Raw genomic sequence first — 18,016 nt, 5'->3', positions numbered from 1 at the left:
ACGTGTGTAGGAACTACTTAGTATTTATTGTTCATAGTTCATAAGATCATGAGACCTTTTATGTTAAGTGATTAAGACATCTAAATACCAATCAACAATTTTATAAGATTGGCATGGTCAAGGAAATTATGTTCTTCTAAATCTTTACATGTCAATCAATAAATTCTTCAACTCAAATTTTTTTAAAATTTGTAATCAAGACTATATTCCAATCTAACTCTTATACTAATCTTTCTTCAAAACCAAAGCTACTTCCATAAAGTTGTTTGAATCAAATGAGGCATTAAACCAATAGAAGAATGATGCAGCATGCAGAGGAAGTTAAGCCACTAATCAGCTGCACCAGTCACAATTACTGATGCTGTTAATGAGTACATACAGGCTATAGCCGAAGCTGCCAAATATCACCGTGAAAAGGCTCTTTAGGCATACTCTAGTATTGGAATTGGCCATGCTACAAATTCCAAAGAGGTATGCTGCAATATCAGAATTAGTTTTTCAACATATCCAAAGAAAGAAAAAGACCAAACTTGCAAGTGTCAATTGGATTGAGTTGGCCAGACACCAGAATTTTGACAAATTAAATAAATTCCGAGTTTCCATTATTATGCAAGATGTCTTTTGTTGCAAGGAAAATATCCAAAGTGTCAACAATAAATAAAAAGACCTCTTCTAGATGAGCCATATGTATGCCAATGTTGGCTTTAAGTGTTACCATATAAAAACACATATATTTATGGTTAAAATAACAAGTTAGCAACACCCAATCTTGATACCATTTTAGAAATTTAGTTTTTCCTTTTATATCACAAGAACAACTTAGTTATACAATGTAAGACAATTCTTCCTTTTTTAGATACAATTCTTCCTTTTTAGATGACTTTTTATCCTTATTATTACTAATTTTCTTCTAAAAGAAAGACAGAGTTTACAAAGAATTTAGTTTATTTTATCATCAATAAATTCAATTTTGAATTAAGATGAAACAATGTGATATTTGAATTATTCTATCCGTTTAAACTAAATTATAAATTCGATGGATAATTTATTTCATTATTAAATTAGTTAGTGTAATGCTAAATAAACAGAATTCTTTTCTCATAGAATTGTTTTTAATACGAAACTGACTTCCTAATTCAAAATCTTAAAAATTATTAGATAAGTGAAGAATTTATGATTTTATATGAAAAAAGAAATGATGATAATTGTAAGTGATTACTAGATTTTTATAAAATCCAACAACTTCAAATATTGAAAATAAAAGAAAGGATATTTATTTAAGAAATAATAATACAATTGATTATGAAAGTTAAATTTTTACGCCTCCTAATATCATGTTTGCAAGCAATCAAACACAAAATTGAGGGATTGAAATACTAATTAGTAAATAAATAAAGGTCTAATTATAAATTAAATTTTGAATTTTATACTATTTAATAATTTAATTCAATTGCTTTAATATTTTAAAACAAATACTTATTTTTTTAAATTTATTTAAAAAAAAAACTAGATAACAATTTTTAAAATTTCACAATAAAAAAGATGATATAGGAAGTCTATTGTGCTTCCTAAAATAATAATAATTATAAATCAATACAAATAGTTTATCCTAAGCTTAATAATATGATCATTAAAAATCTTATATATATATGTATTCTTTATATATTTTATACATCTAAATACAATAAATTCTTTATTAACTCAACATTTTTCATATTAGTAAGTATAATGGATTTGCTATGTCATTTTTCTCATTAAAAATTTTAAAAATTATTACCAACAAGTGTTTTGAAAATAAATTAAAAGTATAAAATTTATTTTAAAATTTTAAAATAATTTAATAAAATTATTAAAAAGTGTAAAATTTAAGATTTAATTGGTGATTAGACCATAAATAAAATCAATAAGATTCTAATATAGAAAATAGAAAAGACAAAATAATTTAATTTTAATTTACAAAATTTAATATATGGAGCCTTCAATATATTTATTGAGCGTGAAGTCGTAGTTCTAGTGGAAATATATAAGATATTTCTATAAATTGGTTTCACAGAAAAATGTATTAGGTTTTACATGGATAAATCTAATTACGCAACTTGGTTTGTCTATAGGGCATATGCCAAGTCATTCATTATGTCGAGGTGGTCTATTCCAGGTTGACATTGGTGATGACGTAGCATTTAACACCTGGAATAATAAGATGGTGTGGCTATACCAGCTGGCATACCTGATGCCATGTGGATTGGAATGGGGACCTCCTCATGTGGCGTCGAATTCTTTGTAGTCGCTATAGAAATAGAAGAGTAGGGGTGTTATGGTCATTTTAGAAGAAGTAGAGGCGTGTTTGGTGAAAACAAACCGTAATTCGGCCCCGAGATAATTCTCTCTCAAACCTTAAGCCTTTTAGACAAAACACAAACCGAAGAGAGAGAAAAAACGCCGAAGAGAGATTTTTTTTTTTTTTTCCCTCAAAGCGAAAGATAGAAGCGAATTATAGACTGACTGGACTGAGCCACTCAATTGTTATAAATTTCTCTCCTATTCAAAATTAAACCGTTATAATAATAACAGACCCTTGAAATCATTCCCGCCATGGTGGCTCAGCAAGAGCACCATCAATCCCACGACCAAGACCACCAACATCCACCGCAGAAACCCTCTTCAGGGAACTTGGAAAAGACACAATCTTTAATTACAGCACTTGGTCTCGTCTCTCGAGACCTCCCTCTTCCTCCTCATCTCTTTAACTCTGTCTTCTCCATCTATTCCGATTCCCAAATTGCCCTTAATGACGCCGACAATGAATTGGTATTGCTTTTTTCGGTTTAATTATGAATTATGTGGTTTGTTTCTTTGGATTCTGTGTGTTTTGAAGATTAATTTGTTATTTTTGCTATGGCATTTTGTGTTTTGTCAGTGAAATTTTATGGTTAGGTTTGTTCAGATAGATGGGTTCTTGTCAGTTTGGTCTCTGCATTGATTTTCGGTGTATCTGCCTTTTATACTGTCGTATGTGCAAGTTTAGGGTTTTTGAACGTTGTTTTCTTAATTAAATATCATGTAGTGAAGAGGGTTTGCTTAATTTAGGTTTCTTTGTGGTTTGTAATGGTTAATTAGTGTGCTATGCATCTGGACTGTTATTCTCTTCTTTTTGTAAAACGAAATTTTTCATAGAGGATGAAGGCTGAGTGGCGGAGCTTGCCTTGCTTCCTATTTGCCTACTTTATTCTTTTTCTACTCCATCTGATTTGTCGATTTACTTAATATGGTGCAGCAAGATGACTCTGGAATCCCTTTTGGAGGAGATTTGATGACTGAATTTGAGGATGCACTATCAAAGCAAAGGACTAATTGCATGTCAGGTTCTTTATTGGGGGAATCAAGGGAAAAACGATATCAAGGCCATATTCTGAATCGCTTACATGAACTTGAAGGTTGTTATTCTTTTAAAGAATCTTTTTCTTTCTTGGGTAAATTACGTTATGCCCTCAGAATGTGTGATGATGGGAAATTTTAGTTCATTTTGTTTGCTTGTACGGAAAAATGCCTTATTTGTTGATGTGTCAGTTTAGATTATGGTTTACACAATTCTTGGAAAGGATCAGTTGAAATGACTTATGTTTTCTATCAGAACTGCCCTCAACCAGAGGTGAGGACTTGCAGACGAAGTGCTTACTTGAACTTTACGGACTAAAGGTAAACTTGATTTTGCTGGAGCTGAATGTGCATTAAGTTTGTGCTGGCCCGTTATTGTTTGCTTGAGTAAAAGCTGTCATCTGAATAGATGATAAGATAGCATTTGGTTCTTGTACTGTGGAATGATACATATCTTAGGAACTTGTTATTTGGTTCAGTTAGAAACAACCATATGTTTATTACTCGAGTTTTAGAAAGGCCATGGATTTTTGTTGATTCGTAGAAATGATGTAATGGAGATAAACTAAGTTTAGCTGCTAAAGCAGCTTCATGGTTGATGTTAGTCAATAACTTTTTCTTTCCCTTTCTTTAAGAGTTGAGAAATGACATTTATTTTGTCCTTATGGGCAAGTTGTTTCTGGCAGCTAGCAGACTTGCAACGGAAAGTACGGACAGAAGTGAATTCAGAGTACTGGCTTCGCTTAAAATGTGCATCTCCTGATAAGCAGCTGTTTGACTGGGGTATGATGAGATTGCGCCGTCCTTTATATGGTGTAGGAGATGCTTTTGCCCCAGAAGCTGATGATCAATTCAGAAAGAAACGGGATGCAGAGGTTATAGTGTGCTTGCTTCTTCACTTCTTTTTCTTATTCCTTATACACAGAGAAACATGCACACATATTTTTCTTCAACTCTGCTCATATTTAAAAGGCTGCATTTATTAATTTGGACCTTCTAGATTGCAGATAGTGCCATGTCTGTAGAGTGTTCTGCTCTTATTTGCTGTACTAACTTTGGCATTCTAGATAAGATCCGTAACATATATAACTTGGTAGAAGAATAGTATTAGTGAGTGCTAAGCATGTTTTATATTGTGTAATGCTGATGTAGTGAAAATAATATTGGTGCAGAGGCTGTCTAGGTTAGAAGAGGAGGAAAGGAACCATATAGAGAGTAGAAAAAGGAAATTTTTTGCAGAAATACTTAATGCTGTCCGAGAGTTCCAATTGCAAGCTCAGGCTTCTCTAAAACGAAGGAAGCAAAGGAATGACTGGGTTCAGGTACTTTGTCACCTCCCTATTTTATCTTTCATGTTTCATTTCATGTTGGTGCAAGAATGCTTACTTTGCAGATGGATGTCAAAATAGCTACCTAATTTTATACGTGAATTTAAAGGGAATCAATGAGTAATTTAATGAATTAATATAAGTAGCACATATACTCTTATAGTTTGTTGGACATCAGGAGTTAGATACCCTATTTTTAAGAAAACAATAACAAAAAGAGCAGGAATAAGTAGGAAGCACGTATTAAGCACCCTTAACAAGTAATATTATGAAATGAAGGCACATCCTTAAGATCACTTAGTGAATGGAATTATTTTGATATATTTATGGATCTTTCTTGTGATCCTAACAGTAGTAGCATGAAGCTTTTGGAGATTTGTCTTCTGTAATTCCAGAAGACAAGATTCTCGTTAATGTTAAAGTAACTTGACTTGATTATTGCTGTTCTCAGCATAGCATATGGTAACTAGTACTGTAATGTTATTGTAGCAATGGCATGGAAAACAAAGGCAGCGTGCTACACGGGCTGAAAAACTGAGGCTCCAAGCACTGAAGGCTGAGAATGATGCAGTTTATATGCAATTAGTAAAGGAAAGCAAGAATGAACGACTTACAACACTTCTTCAAGAAACAAATAAACTCCTTGTTAATTTGGGGGCTGCCGTTCAGCGTCAGAAAGATGCAAAACATTCAGATGGCTTTGAACCCTTAAAAGACTCGGAAGCTGATTCTCCTGAGTTGGACCTTTCGAGGAATGAAAGCCCAGGGGATACACCCCTTGAGGAAGATGCAGACATCATTGATTCTGATCGCAATGATGATAGTAGTGATTTACTTGAAGGGCAGCGACAGTATAACTCGGCCATTCATGCAATTCAGGAGATGGTAAACCATAAAGTCTTATTCTCTGCATCATTTCATTTAAATCCTTTTATGTGCAGGTCTCGAAGCTGATTCCCATGGTTTAAGATTTAATATTTTGTATTTTTATGCAATTTTTAAGCTTCTTGTCATAAGTGCGCAAAACAATTGTGAGATGAGAGCTAATTAGTGAAAGAATTTTAAGCTTTTTGGTTAATCTCTATATTGAGAGTTCCCTCCTGTCATTTTCTCTAAACTTATGCCTTGACCAGTCTGTCTTACCTAAATGATTTATCCAATGTGGATTTCCAATACATAATCAACTGACATTCTGTTTTCCTAGAGATGATGTGTTAAAATTCGTTGATAATCTTTCTTTTTTAATTTTCAATAACAAGAAATTTTTAGCCATTTTGATAGGTATGACTGTTGAGTCAATTCCAACATAACTGTTTAGTCAATTCAAACTTGGAGGACTTACTGGGGTGCCCAGTTGGATGCATATGAATTGTGGGTCCTTGGCTTATGATGTAGGATAGATTAGAGAATTTTGGCCTTTTTGTAATTTGTAACGGGCTTTCATCAGTTAGATGAGGCATTAAGGTTTTTGACTGAGTAGTAAATAAAAGGTTTGAGCATGGTTGGAGAATAACAAAGTTTTACAGCAAAATATTAATAGATCGAAAAACACTCTCTTAAATGTTACAAAACGCATTTCCAAACTGCGTCTATTTTTCTTTTGCTGGTACTACTGGTTATTGAAGCATCTAATTAAACTTAATATTGTAAAACAGGTAACTGAGCAGCCATCGATGCTTCAAGGTGGGCAGTTAAGACCATACCAATTAGAAGGACTTCAATGGATGCTCTCTTTGTTCAACAACAACTTAAATGGAATATTAGCTGATGAGATGGGGTTGGGGAAAACAATACAAACTATTTCATTGATAGCATATTTAAAGGAGAAAAAAGGTATATCAGGGCCACACTTGATAGTTGCTCCAAAGGCTGTACTACCCAATTGGATTAATGAATTCTCAACATGGATTCCTGAGGATGAGTATGTGGAAAGCGTTCCTTGATTTTACTCTGGTCTTTATCAGGGGGTCTATGTGCTCCATGTGCAAACAAATGCTGCGTGCTTTGCAATTGCTCATAGGTTTTTTCCTGGTCCAGGATTAAAGCTGTTCTTTATGATGGGCGTCTAGAGGAGAGGAAGGCATTAAGAGATCAGTTAACAAGATATGGCAACTTGGATGTGTTGATCACACACTACGACCTAATCATGAGAGATAAAGCATTTTTGAAGAAAATTCACTGGCGTTACATGATTGTTGATGAAGGGCATCGATTGAAAAATCACGAGTGTGCGCTTGCACGAACTCTAGAATCTGGGTAAAATACTACATTTAAGAAGCCTGCTTTGATTTAAGCATTTTTGCATTCTAAAAGTTGTTATGAAGAGCTCAAACTTTGGTCTTTAACCATTTTGTTACAAACAATTGTTTGTCTTAGCTTTGCTTACAGTAGTATTTCTTTTTGAATGGTGGTCTCTACTTTACTAAATCAGTTTCAATTGTTCCCCTTTACAACTGTGATAGCTTATTAATGTCAGGTTTGCGTGGTCTTAGGACAAAGTAGGTTTTCAATTGCAAATTGATTCATTTTATAATCCGTGCTGTGAAGAAATTGTGATAAAGAAGTTACTTTTGCTTCCAGACTGCCTGAGGACATCAAATCTATTTGAATTTCGTTACCTGGATTGTCAGGCAGAATAATGGATATAAGATAGCCAGATTGTTTTTTCCCCAAACAATTCCGTTGCCCCTTCCCTCATTTTGTTTTGCTGTTTAACTTGCATTTATAATTTTTCTTCTCTTAAAGTTGGTGATCTTTTTCACCCTTTTTCTTCTGATCTGATAAGATTCAAATATCATTTACGTGGCATTGTCATAATCATTACCAAAGTGCTTTGAGATGGTTGTTGCTTTCTTTTACATCCTTCTTACCTTTAAGGTTATTTATGTCCGTACTTTTCTCAGACCACACTAATATCTTCTATATGTGTTTGCAATAATATAAATAAGGGTTCCTTATGCAGGTACCAGATTGAACGTAGGCTTCTACTAACTGGAACTCCAATACAGAATAGCTTACAGGAACTATGGTCTCTACTTAATTTTCTCCTTCCAAATATCTTTAATTCTGTTCAGAACTTTGAGGAGTGGTTCAACGCTCCTTTTGCGGATAGATGTCATGTAGCTCTTACTGACGAAGAAGAGTTGTTGATTATTCGGCGTTTGCATCATGTAGGTGTTGATTGTTGCCTTTAAAAAATGATTTAAGAATTTATTTAGCTCATGGTTATATTTATCTCCTTTATTTTCAGGTTATCAGGCCGTTTATATTGAGGAGGAAAAAAGATGAGGTGGAGAAATACCTTCCTGGAAAATCCCAGGTCATACTGAAATGTGATATGTCAGCATGGCAGAAAGTATATTACCAACAAGTTACGGAGATAGGCAGAGTTGGCCTACAAACTGGTTTGTAGCTTTAGCTCCTATATTCAATTTGTCTATAGGCCTTCCTTGTGAATTTAGTTAAAATTTTATTTTCAGCACTAAAAATTTAGAGGGTTGGCATTCCTGGTGCATACTCTCTCTCTCTCTCTCTCTCTCTAAAATTAGAAAATGATATGACTGAGAATTTATTGTTCATTACTAAAGTGTAGTATCCAGTTTATAAATGGAAGAAGAGGGGGAAAATGTATTTTGATTTCAATGCTATGTATAACCCAATGTTGCAATCAATACACCCATATGCATGGCAAGATTTCAAAACGATGCATTAAAATGCATATAATCAGAGAATTTATTTAATTTACTGTTTGTGGAAACGGGAATGCAAACTTAATTCACACAGCCAAAGTATTGAAATAGAGGAAGTGTCAATTCATTGAATGAGTTGACAGTTGGAAGGACTTGATATCTATATAGTTCTGAGCATTAGCTTTTTGTGCTCACAGTATGATATGTTTGCATCTTTTGTTTGATGGAGCTATATTTGAACTTCATTTTATTTTATTTTACATTTGTGACTTATTATTTGAGCCTTACTGCTTGTCAATTAATCAAAGTTAACTTGCAAAACTTTATGTGAAAACAACAATTTGCAGGCTCTGGGAAATCAAAAAGTCTACAGAATCTTTCTATGCAGCTTAGAAAGTGTTGTAACCACCCATACCTTTTTGTTGGAGATTATAATATGTGGCGGAGAGAAGAAATAATTAGAGCAGCAGGAAAGTTTGAACTACTTGATCGCTTACTTCCGAAACTTCGAGCGACTGGCCACAGAGTGCTGCTTTTTTCTCAAATGACCCGTCTTATGGACATTCTTGAAATTTACTTGCAACTACATGATTTTAAGTATCTTAGACTTGATGGCTCAACAAAAACTGAGGAAAGAGGAACTTTACTAAAGCAATTCAATGCTCCAGACTCTCCTTATTTCATGTTTCTATTGAGCACTCGTGCTGGAGGGCTTGGCCTGAATTTACAAACTGCTGATACTGTAATAATATTTGATAGTGATTGGAATCCTCAAATGGACCAACAAGCAGAGGATCGTGCACATCGTATTGGACAAAAAAAGGAAGTAAGGGTCTTTGTGTTGGTTAGTGTTGGATCAATAGAAGAGGTAATTTTGGAGCGTGCAAAACAGAAAATGGGCATTGATGCAAAGGTTATCCAGGCAGGATTATTTAACACAACATCCACAGGTATACTAATGTCATTTAATCAATTATAAATATTCGTCACATACAGCATATTCAAATAGCACAGAAGGAATATTGTAATGATGATCATCATCTTGCTGTAAATCCTGTTTACGAGAAAACTATCTCTTTTCTATGCGAATCTTTTTGAACTAAACAATGAAATCCGTGAAAAAGCTAAGTGACCAAAAAAAAAAAAAAAAAAATCAACTTTATATTGTTTTGGTTTATTGGTTCTTTCTCTCATCGAAAGATTAATGAGATTCACCTTGCACTTTCATGTCGCATGTTTTTATGTGTTGACGATAATCTTCTCTTCTACTGCATGCTTGAGATTGTAATATATAGCATATCCCGGCTAGTTGTTTTTCTCCTTATTGGATGAATTGATCACTGATTAAGGTGACATGTTATTGCTTATGCAGCCCAGGACAGAAGAGAGATGTTAGAGGAGATCATGCGCAAAGGAACAAGCTCTCTTGGAACAGATGTTCCGAGTGAGAGAGAAATTAACCATCTCGCTGCCCGATCAGCAGAAGAATTTCTGATATTTGAGGAGATGGACAAGGAGAGAAGGAAAAAAGAAAATTATAGATCACGTCTCATGGAAGAGCACGAGGTACCAGAATGGGCATATCCTGCCCCTGAGAAGGAAGATAAAGCAAAAGTTTTTGATCAGAATAATCCTGCTGTCTTGGGAAAGCGGAGAAGAAAGGAGGTCACTTATGCTGATACATTAAGTGATTTACAATGGATGAAGGCTGTGGAAAGTGGACAGGACATATCAAAGTTGTCAACTAAGGGAAGGAGACGGGAACATCCTCCATCTGAGGGCAATGATTCATATAGTAATAGTGCTGGAGCAGAAAAAAAGTCTCTGGAATTAAAGAATGAAACTATGCCTGCGGCAAGCGAGGGAACAAGTGAAGATACTTATGGTTCAGCCCCAAAGAGATTCAAGCCTGATGGAGGAGTTACTGGAAAACCCAAATATCAGGGTATAGAAAATTCAGAACATCAAGTTGCCGGAGGAAGCAATTGGAATGGGCACATATTTATGTGGAGTACCCATAAGAAGAAAAGATCTAGTTATGTTCCCCCGAGTTCATCATCTGATTCTAGAGGGCCAAATTCCAATGGAAGAGGAAATCGTTGGGTTTGATATTTATCAACCTACAGTAAGCTGTGTTATGGTTCTGGGGGATCCATCCTAGTCCTCGAGCCTTCTTTATCTGTCAAAAAGAAAAAGGCTCTAATGGAGTTGTCGCTGCTGGCCTATGAGGAATCCCGACTCAATGATCATGCACGCTTTATTTCCAATATAGCACTCCCAACTTGCCGGCGCCTAAATCAGCCAGTAACATATCTCGCATAAATCAGCTAGTAAGGTATCACATACGAAATTTATGGCACACGCCCCTGCTTATTTCCATTGGGACTGCTTCGGCAGGGCCAGGTATTGCGAAGCTGTGACAGCTTTGTTTTATTGGTACTTGTAATCTCAGAAATCAACAACAATGCTATCGCATTTGCTATAGACTTGCCTTTTATTTCATTGTTCTGGCTATTTAAGGGCCAGTTTTTTGAAGTTGGATGCCAATCTATAGATTCTCACAGAATAGTGTTGTGTCATTAGTTGTGGTCCATTGCTAAAAGAATGACACGATAATATCAATACATGTAGGTATGTAAAAATTAGAAATTTGAAGGATGATTCGGGTTATCATGCTCCTGATCCGAATGGCGGTTTGACCTTTTTCATGTGCATTTTCTTCATTCCTCGATTCCTCTTATGTTTAGCTGTTCTTGAAACGTGCTTGCATAAAGGATTTCACATTTGCTCAATGGCTAAGCTGTTCTGGTTTAACCCACATAGAAGGCTCTGTCTTATCCAATCGGACTCGCAATATAGATAAAGGGATTGCTTGATACCCAACCTACATCCAGTCCACACGAGTGCCAAATCAAGAGCCAGTGCACCTTCTCCGCTCAAAAACGGTATAATTAAGATTCCTCTTTAAATCAAGACACTGGCGGAATAAACTTCAAAAATTTTATGCATCCAATAAGTAAAACCATCACGCCTATAGTTTGGACCAGGATCAATATTGATTCCTACTGAAAGCTGCTTACTCTCTATTGATGTTAGTAAAGCAGAAAATAGGAGAAGAAACAAGATGAAAGTGAAACTATTGAATAGAGAAACGCTGCAGAAGCCTAGTCCTGGTCCTCTTTTCCAATTATCTTTAGAAAGATCAGCAGAATCTTTGTCATTTGAAAGAGTAATAAGTTGGGCTGCACCAGTAACTGAGAAAAATCAGTGCGACCTAGAAACATTCATGTAAGCAACGATAATAGCAAATGAAGACATGCAAACATAGCCACTTTCTTTTCAAAGAAAAAAAAAAAGAAGTCTTGGTGTTATTTAGTAATGTACTACATAATCTTGTTATCCCACTGACCAAAATGAGAAACGGATATGCTTCAAAATAAGATGAGAAAGATCCCCCACTAAAGCTGACCCATTCACTGTAAATCAGTTATGCTTCAATTTCAATTGCAGCGAAGCATTTGAAGAACAGCCAATACAAAATGTAAAATGCAGTGGATATCTCCTGCATTATCTATGTTTCAAGGGCTACCACTGCAATATAATAAGTGCAAGGTAATCCAGAATAAGAGAAACTCTAATCTTCTCCAGTAACTTCAAGGTTTTTCAGTTTAGATTCCAAGTCATGCTGATTATCATCACCCTCTCCAGATTCTTCATCATCATCAGGTCCTTCAGGATTATTCTCATCCAAAGGCCCAAGCATTTCAGGGCATTTCTTAAAAATCTCCTTCACCTCATCAATACCTTCATCGGAGATACAATTCTCGTTGATGTTCAGCAATTTAAACTCAGGCTTCTGCACCATAACTTGGGCCAAGACCCGAGCCCCAACCCTTCCAATAGAATTGGTACTCATATCAACTTCTTTTAATTGAACATGGCCTTCTTCCAAGGCCTTGCTAATCTGGATAGCACCTTCATCCTTCAATTCGTTTTCAGCCAAGTTCAACTTGATCAGATTCTGCTTCAGTTCTACACAAGCAGACACTACAGGAGCAGCTTCAGCTGTTATGTCATTTCCAGCCATATCCAATACTTCAAGTGCAGGGGCTGATTCCTTAAGAGCATTAGCTATGGCAATGGCACCCTCATCTTCCAAATTCAGATAACTTAAATAAACCTCAGTGAGACCTGCATGCTTGGGGAGAACTTTACTCAGAGCAACTCCGGCTTCCACACCAAATACATTGTCTCGCAGGTCAAGCTTCTTCAAATGAGAACAAGTCTCAAGTGCTTCTGACAAGGCAATTCCTCCTTCTGCACCTATCCTTGTAGAAGAGCATCTAAAATCTTCCAGCAATGCAGAACGTTTCAGAACTTCAGCGATTGCAAGTGCACCCGGATCCCCAGTCATATTATTGTGGAAATGAAGGATCCTAAGCTTCTCTGTGGAAGGAATCAACTCACAAACTGCTCGTGCAGCTTCCTCTGAAATGCCATCATTCATTAGGTAAAGCTCCTCTAAGCAACTCTGTGACCGAAGGAGGGCACCAAAGGCCCTCACACCCTTCTCACCCAAGGCATTGTTTGAAAGGTCCAAGGACTTCAAAATGCTACCTTCTAAAGCAGCAGAGAATATATTCATAACATCAAGAGCTTCTTCCTCTGGTCTTCCAGCAATGAAATCTGACAAGTCAACTTCCTTCAACTGATCCTTGATGGAAGCTAAAATGGGCTCAGCAACACGAGCTGCTTCAAGACCGAAGCTTCTATTGCTGAAGCATATCTTAGTGTATGAATTTCCTGGCTCCTTTAAAGGGCTTAGTATATCCTCAGCCTCCTTTGCCTCAATAAAGGCTCGTGGACCTTTAGATATATCAAAAACAATATCACGGGATACAGCAACTTCCTTAGATGCCAAAGCTTCTCCATCAACTTGCTTAGATGCCAGGATTTCTCCACCCTCCTTTCGTGCAGGGCCTCTTTTGAGAACTTCCAAAATTAGCTTACTGCATTCCTTTGCATAAAACTGTACAGCAGAACCACCATCACCATCTGGCTCATTTTCATAATGTTCATTTGCAGCAACAAAAGCAACATCTTCAATTCTTTTTGCATTCTCCTCAGCTTCCTCTTTGCTCAGACTGCCATACTTCTGAGTAAAAATTGACTTACTTGTGAGATTATCTGTAATGCGCGTCACGAGCATTTGCCTAGTGTTTTGGCTAGGTGGCCAAAGTTTAATAGAGAATGGCCGTTGTGATTTCAGTATTGTAGCATCCATTGCAAGAACACCTGCAAACAATGGCTACAAGTACATTAGAACTTGCATTTCAACTAAGTAATTTCCTTCCAATGAACCAAAGGAAAAAATATAGATAAATAAAAAGATGAAAGTAGCTGTCAAAGCCCTCGATATGTAAGTCATAATCCTAAGTAATTATTTCAGCTATATACGTATATCTTTATCCGCAATCTTACAAAATTCTCAGTTATTCTAATCATCAAAATTCTGGTAGAAGTAAACAGCTCAAAAAGAAGAAACAATAAGAGCCAAGACATAGAGAAGCGACAAGATTTTTATAATGATCTTTCAAAGATCTGTTAGTTATAACTAAGAGAGCACAAATGATCAATATACAGACCTTTTTTTTTCTTTTTGTGACAAGGGTATGCCTCATATGCATACTATCTGAAAAGCTTTGTTAGAAATGAAATGCAATCTTTTAATTCGTTTGTTCAAAAACACAAACTACAAGAAGAAATAGTACTCCCCTAATGAAATGAGTGACTCAATATGCTGCAAAATAATAGTCTTTCTAACAGAAGACTTCAAAACTCTTTCAAACAAACTTACTAGAGTTTCACTTCCTTTTCCACAATTAAACAAATTGACTCTGTAAATGACCTAACAGATTAATCATATCATGTCGCCATCATTATAATTTCAAGGCAAAGAAAATTTTGTCAAAATAGACTAAACATGTAAAAAGACCCATAAAAATAATGCTTCGTGCTATTATTCAGCTAAACAATTATGTAAATAGAATTTATCAGGCTGTGAACTAAGTATATATGAAAGGGTAAAAACGGAAATAAAGAAAGAAGAAAAACCTAATGCGTCAAGAATGTCGTATCAAGAATCACGAAACAGAACTCAAAATGTAACAGATCTAAAGGTATAACTCTACATTTCATAAGTTTAGTTGCTATCTAAATGAAGTACCCAAGAAAAGACTCTAGAACTTTCAAAAGAAAAAGATACACATAGCGAGCGAGTGAGACAGAAGAATATAATAAACAAACAAACACAAATAAGAGGGATTACCTGCTCTGTGATTCTGTGTTGGGTTTGATAATGCAAGCCGAAAATGAAACGCGAGAGTGTGTGTTTCTGGAGGGAAAAGGACTTTCGAGTGAAAATGAAATGCAGTAAGCAGGAAATGATTAGGTTAGGTATTTCGGATTTGATTTTGAGGTTTAATTATTGCAGTGTCTCTGTTCAAACTTGTGTTTTGGGCTTTTTTTCTGGGCTAACAAGCCCGGCCTCTTTCACTGTAAAGTATACATATGTATATATTTTGTTACGGTGTATGTATTCGATGCGCTTAAGAATTACTCTTATTATGATAACATCTCTTCTGAAACCGACTCCAATTGAATTTGAACTGTAGATCTTACATTTGATGAGCTTTAATCCATGGAAAATTTTAAGCTTTGTGTTTTCATTTATACATTAAATTGATAGATAATTGATACGTATTTATTAATATATAAAATATTTATATATATATATATTATTTTTTTGTTAATTGTAGTATATACAATAAATTTAAATAAAAATCTTTCTAAATTGATAACAGATTAACCCATACGATAACCAAAGTGGCCATTGAAGCTTTCACATAAGCGGAGTAACAGATTAAAATCAAATTGATCAATTTATAACGGTATACCATACATGTATGGGGCAGCTTTCTGAGTGCCTCCTGGACCACCACCACCACAATTCATAACTGTCTTGAGGAGGGCAACAAGAAGAGGCTGACTAACATCATGTGCTATGTCCCATCAATCAGCTAATCCAAAGCTGGTCTAATATTACAAGGAGAGTACTAATGGGAGCGGGAGCCAAGACTGTCATATATTCTTATCCTGCCCTACAACACGGTCACTGATCATTTTTAAGGGTATTTGGGAGCTGACCTTCTACTTACCCAGCTGTAGCTAGAATTGAAAGAACAGTAATTAGACAATGTTAATCCTGCGACTATTAGCAACGGGCGTGCATTTTCTGAGAGAAGAAGAAGATGGCATGATTTTTGGAACTCTGAGGATAGTGTGCAACTCAGCGGTTTCCGGCCGATTTGTGTATGCCGGAGCAGTAACTAGTTTCAAATAGGTCCACTTTCTTCTTAAAGAAAGTCCGGCCACGTCACATATCTTCTCACATTAAGGTCTTATTTTGATTTTAATCCGGTTTTGAAACAAAACTTTGGCAAGTCGCTAATCAAAACTTTGGCATAGGCAAATTGACCCTAGTATGAATTACAAAGAAAAAAAGAATAAAAACCAATTCAAAATATGCATGGGGTAATATGACATTTTCGATCTGAGTAATAATAGCAACAAAAGGAAAACGAGACAAGATAAAGAACCAGTCCTTTAATCAACTCCCTATATATCATTATTTTAATTTAATTTCTAGATTAAATGTAGTAGAAAGGCGATTTGAAGTCGCCGTGCATGGCTCTTTCACTGGAGACAATGGTGGGAACATGCGATGAAGGAAGAGAGAGAAGATGCACGAAATATTGTATATTGCCTACTTGCTCAAGTTGTGCTTCTCATGACCAACATGATCATCTCTTTAGTTAGAACATAGTCCTTTTTGTTTTGTTTTTGGTTTTGGTGTACATAAATATGTACGGTTGCGAGGACATGATTGGCTTGGCTGTTTGTACAAGACTGCAAGTAGCTAAATTAAGCCCACCCTGGGGTCATTCAGGCTGCGCCTTGTGTCACGCCCCGCTGCAAAGTTTTGGAGATAAAACAAAACTCACGTGTTGTACACGCCACAGTAATTGCGAGGACTAAAATCTTCCTAGTAGAGGCATTTTGATGGCATCATTACACTATTAAAAAGATAACTTGACCAGATTCTATAACATCTTTTATTTGGTTTCTTTTTTCCTTCAAGCAGCCATAAAATAAGGAACATTTTTCATTTCAGCGAAGGAAAGAGATAAGAAAAAAGAAAATCAATCTCACTTCAGTTAAGAAGAAAAGAAGCCAAGCGTTTGATCAAGTTCTTGGCTTTCTCTGTTTCAAAGTTCAAGATGTGGAACGCATGATCTTCGCCTTCCACTTCAATCAGTTGTATTTCTCCTTTCCAGCCACTTTCTTTCACTACATTATAGTACAAAATTCCCCTCTCTCTCAGCTCATCCTTCTCGGCAACACTGATCAGCAACCTAGAACCTCCAAGTCCTGCCAAGCTTGGAGCTCCTGGAGCCACAGGATTTATCATTGAATTGTCAATACCACCAGGTGCTGATGGATACAGAAATGACCAAACTCTATACGGCAAATGCTGCTCACGCTCGATAGTCGATTCTGATCCTACTGCTTTTGAGCCCCAGAAGTAAGGATGTGTGAGATAAGCACCTAAAAGCTTAATGTCACTTTTCAAGCCTTCACTGCCAACTTTCATGACCATGTTATGAGCAATATTAGCTCCTGCGCTATCTCCGCCTATAAAGAGTCGACTAAAATCGCCATGATTAAATATCCATGGATCTTTATTCTCCAATTCATTCTTGTCAGAATGCATTGCAACCCACTGAAGAGCTACCCAACAATCTTCATAAACGACAGAAAGTGGATGTTCAGGGGCAAGCCTGTACTCTACCGAGATTGCAACAACTTTAGCTAGAGAAACCAAGCTATTCATGTATTTGGTTTCGGTCAAGGAGAAGGCAGACTCAATGCAAAAGCCTCCGCCATGGCAGTAGAACAAGACAGCTAGTTTCTGGTTAGGTTCAGTGAACTTTGGAAGGTAGAGTCTCGCTGAGATTGGAGGGTCTTGTGAAATGGTGATGTCTTTTGATGAGACTCCAGTTTCTGGGTCTTCAATTGATGCGGGCACGATTGGAGACCCTATTAATCGTTCTACCGATCCATCCTTGTAAACCCTGAGGAAGGGGAGAAGCTCACTTTCCACTTCTTTGGCAACGGAGTCCATTTTTGAGTATCTGATACAGAAATTTATGAATCTTTGAACTGAAAATTTAAGGAATAAGGATTAATGAGATTGATGCTACTTGTTGCGGAGCAGTCGCAAGATATAGCGGGTAATCTACCACCAGTAATTCAAACCAGCTTCTAAACTAAATGTGTGGTGCCAAATAAGCAAAAGCACTGATGCTAAAATGTTATACTTTTGAAACTTAGTTATGCAAATAAACCTTACTTAGTGCTTAGTGCATAGAACTATATTAGTTGGTTAGGTAACTTGAAAGTTGGTTGAGATTTTCTTTTATTTCTTAAGGAAAATGCATACTTCAGTTAATCACTTTAAAGCATCTTTTAACAACCAAATGATTGGATAATCTCTACCGTACA

General features: G+C 36.0%; 3 protein-coding genes across 5 annotated transcripts; 1 reads left to right on the top strand and 2 right to left on the bottom strand.

The window, feature by feature from the left end:
- Positions 1-2,303: 2,303 nt before the first annotated feature.
- Positions 2,304-10,927, top strand: LOC8259091 (probable ATP-dependent DNA helicase CHR12). 2 transcript variants are annotated; one of them, XM_048378805.1, is made up of 12 exons: positions 2,304-2,808; positions 3,275-3,434; positions 3,632-3,696; positions 4,062-4,250; positions 4,548-4,697; positions 5,193-5,588; positions 6,359-6,624; positions 6,741-6,959; positions 7,666-7,873; positions 7,954-8,107; positions 8,740-9,342; positions 9,765-10,927. In XM_048378805.1, exons 1-12 carry the CDS (start codon positions 2,593-2,595, stop codon positions 10,499-10,501), a joined length of 3,363 nt encoding a protein of 1,120 aa, XP_048234762.1. In that variant the 5' UTR covers positions 2,304-2,592; the 3' UTR covers positions 10,502-10,927. The 2 variants fall into 2 exon arrangements, with proteins under 2 accessions (XP_048234762.1, XP_048234763.1); XM_048378806.1 differs by lacking the exons at positions 2,304-2,808; positions 3,275-3,434 and having other exon boundaries at positions 4,049-4,250.
- Positions 10,928-11,728: 801 nt separating this feature from the next.
- Positions 11,729-14,898, bottom strand: LOC8259092 (RAN GTPase-activating protein 2). Of its 2 annotated transcripts, none has more exons than XM_015718054.3 (2): positions 14,721-14,898; positions 11,729-13,700 (listed from the first exon to the last, which is right to left on the bottom strand). In XM_015718054.3, exon 2 carries the CDS (start codon positions 13,674-13,676, stop codon positions 12,027-12,029), a length of 1,650 nt encoding a protein of 549 aa, XP_015573540.1. In that variant the 5' UTR covers positions 13,677-13,700; positions 14,721-14,898; the 3' UTR covers positions 11,729-12,026. The 2 variants fall into 2 exon arrangements, with proteins under 2 accessions (XP_015573540.1, XP_002517205.1); XM_002517159.4 differs by having other exon boundaries at positions 11,729-13,687; positions 14,721-14,896.
- Positions 14,899-16,545: 1,647 nt separating this feature from the next.
- Positions 16,546-17,771, bottom strand: LOC8259093 (2-hydroxyisoflavanone dehydratase). The gene has a single exon (XM_002517160.4). It carries the CDS (start codon positions 17,634-17,636, stop codon positions 16,665-16,667), a length of 972 nt encoding a protein of 323 aa, XP_002517206.1. The 5' UTR covers positions 17,637-17,771; the 3' UTR covers positions 16,546-16,664.
- Positions 17,772-18,016: the final 245 nt, after the last annotated feature.

The sequence above is a fragment of the Ricinus communis genome, chromosome 9, assembly GCF_019578655.1.
Source record: "Ricinus communis isolate WT05 ecotype wild-type chromosome 9, ASM1957865v1, whole genome shotgun sequence".
NCBI lineage: Eukaryota > Viridiplantae > Streptophyta > Magnoliopsida > Malpighiales > Euphorbiaceae > Ricinus > Ricinus communis.
The sequence above is the reverse complement of the archived record's forward strand: the minus strand, read 5'-3'. Positions and strand labels throughout refer to the sequence as shown.

Excerpts from the sequence above, each read along its gene's own strand:
- LOC8259091 (XM_048378805.1), top strand. The coding sequence starts at position 2,593 with ATGGTGGCTCAGCAAGAGCACCATCAATCCCACGACCAAGACCACCAA. Across the intron at positions 5,589-6,358 it reads TTCATGCAATTCAGGAGATG|GTAACTGAGCAGCCATCGAT; the intron begins GTAAACCATAAA and ends ATTGTAAAACAG. Across the intron at positions 8,108-8,739 it reads CAGAGTTGGCCTACAAACTG|GCTCTGGGAAATCAAAAAGT; the intron begins GTTTGTAGCTTT and ends AACAATTTGCAG.
- LOC8259093 (XM_002517160.4), bottom strand. The coding sequence starts at position 17,636 with ATGGACTCCGTTGCCAAAGAAGTGGAAAGTGAGCTTCTCCCCTTCCTC.
- LOC8259092 (XM_015718054.3), bottom strand. The coding sequence starts at position 13,676 with ATGGATGCTACAATACTGAAATCACAACGGCCATTCTCTATTAAACTT.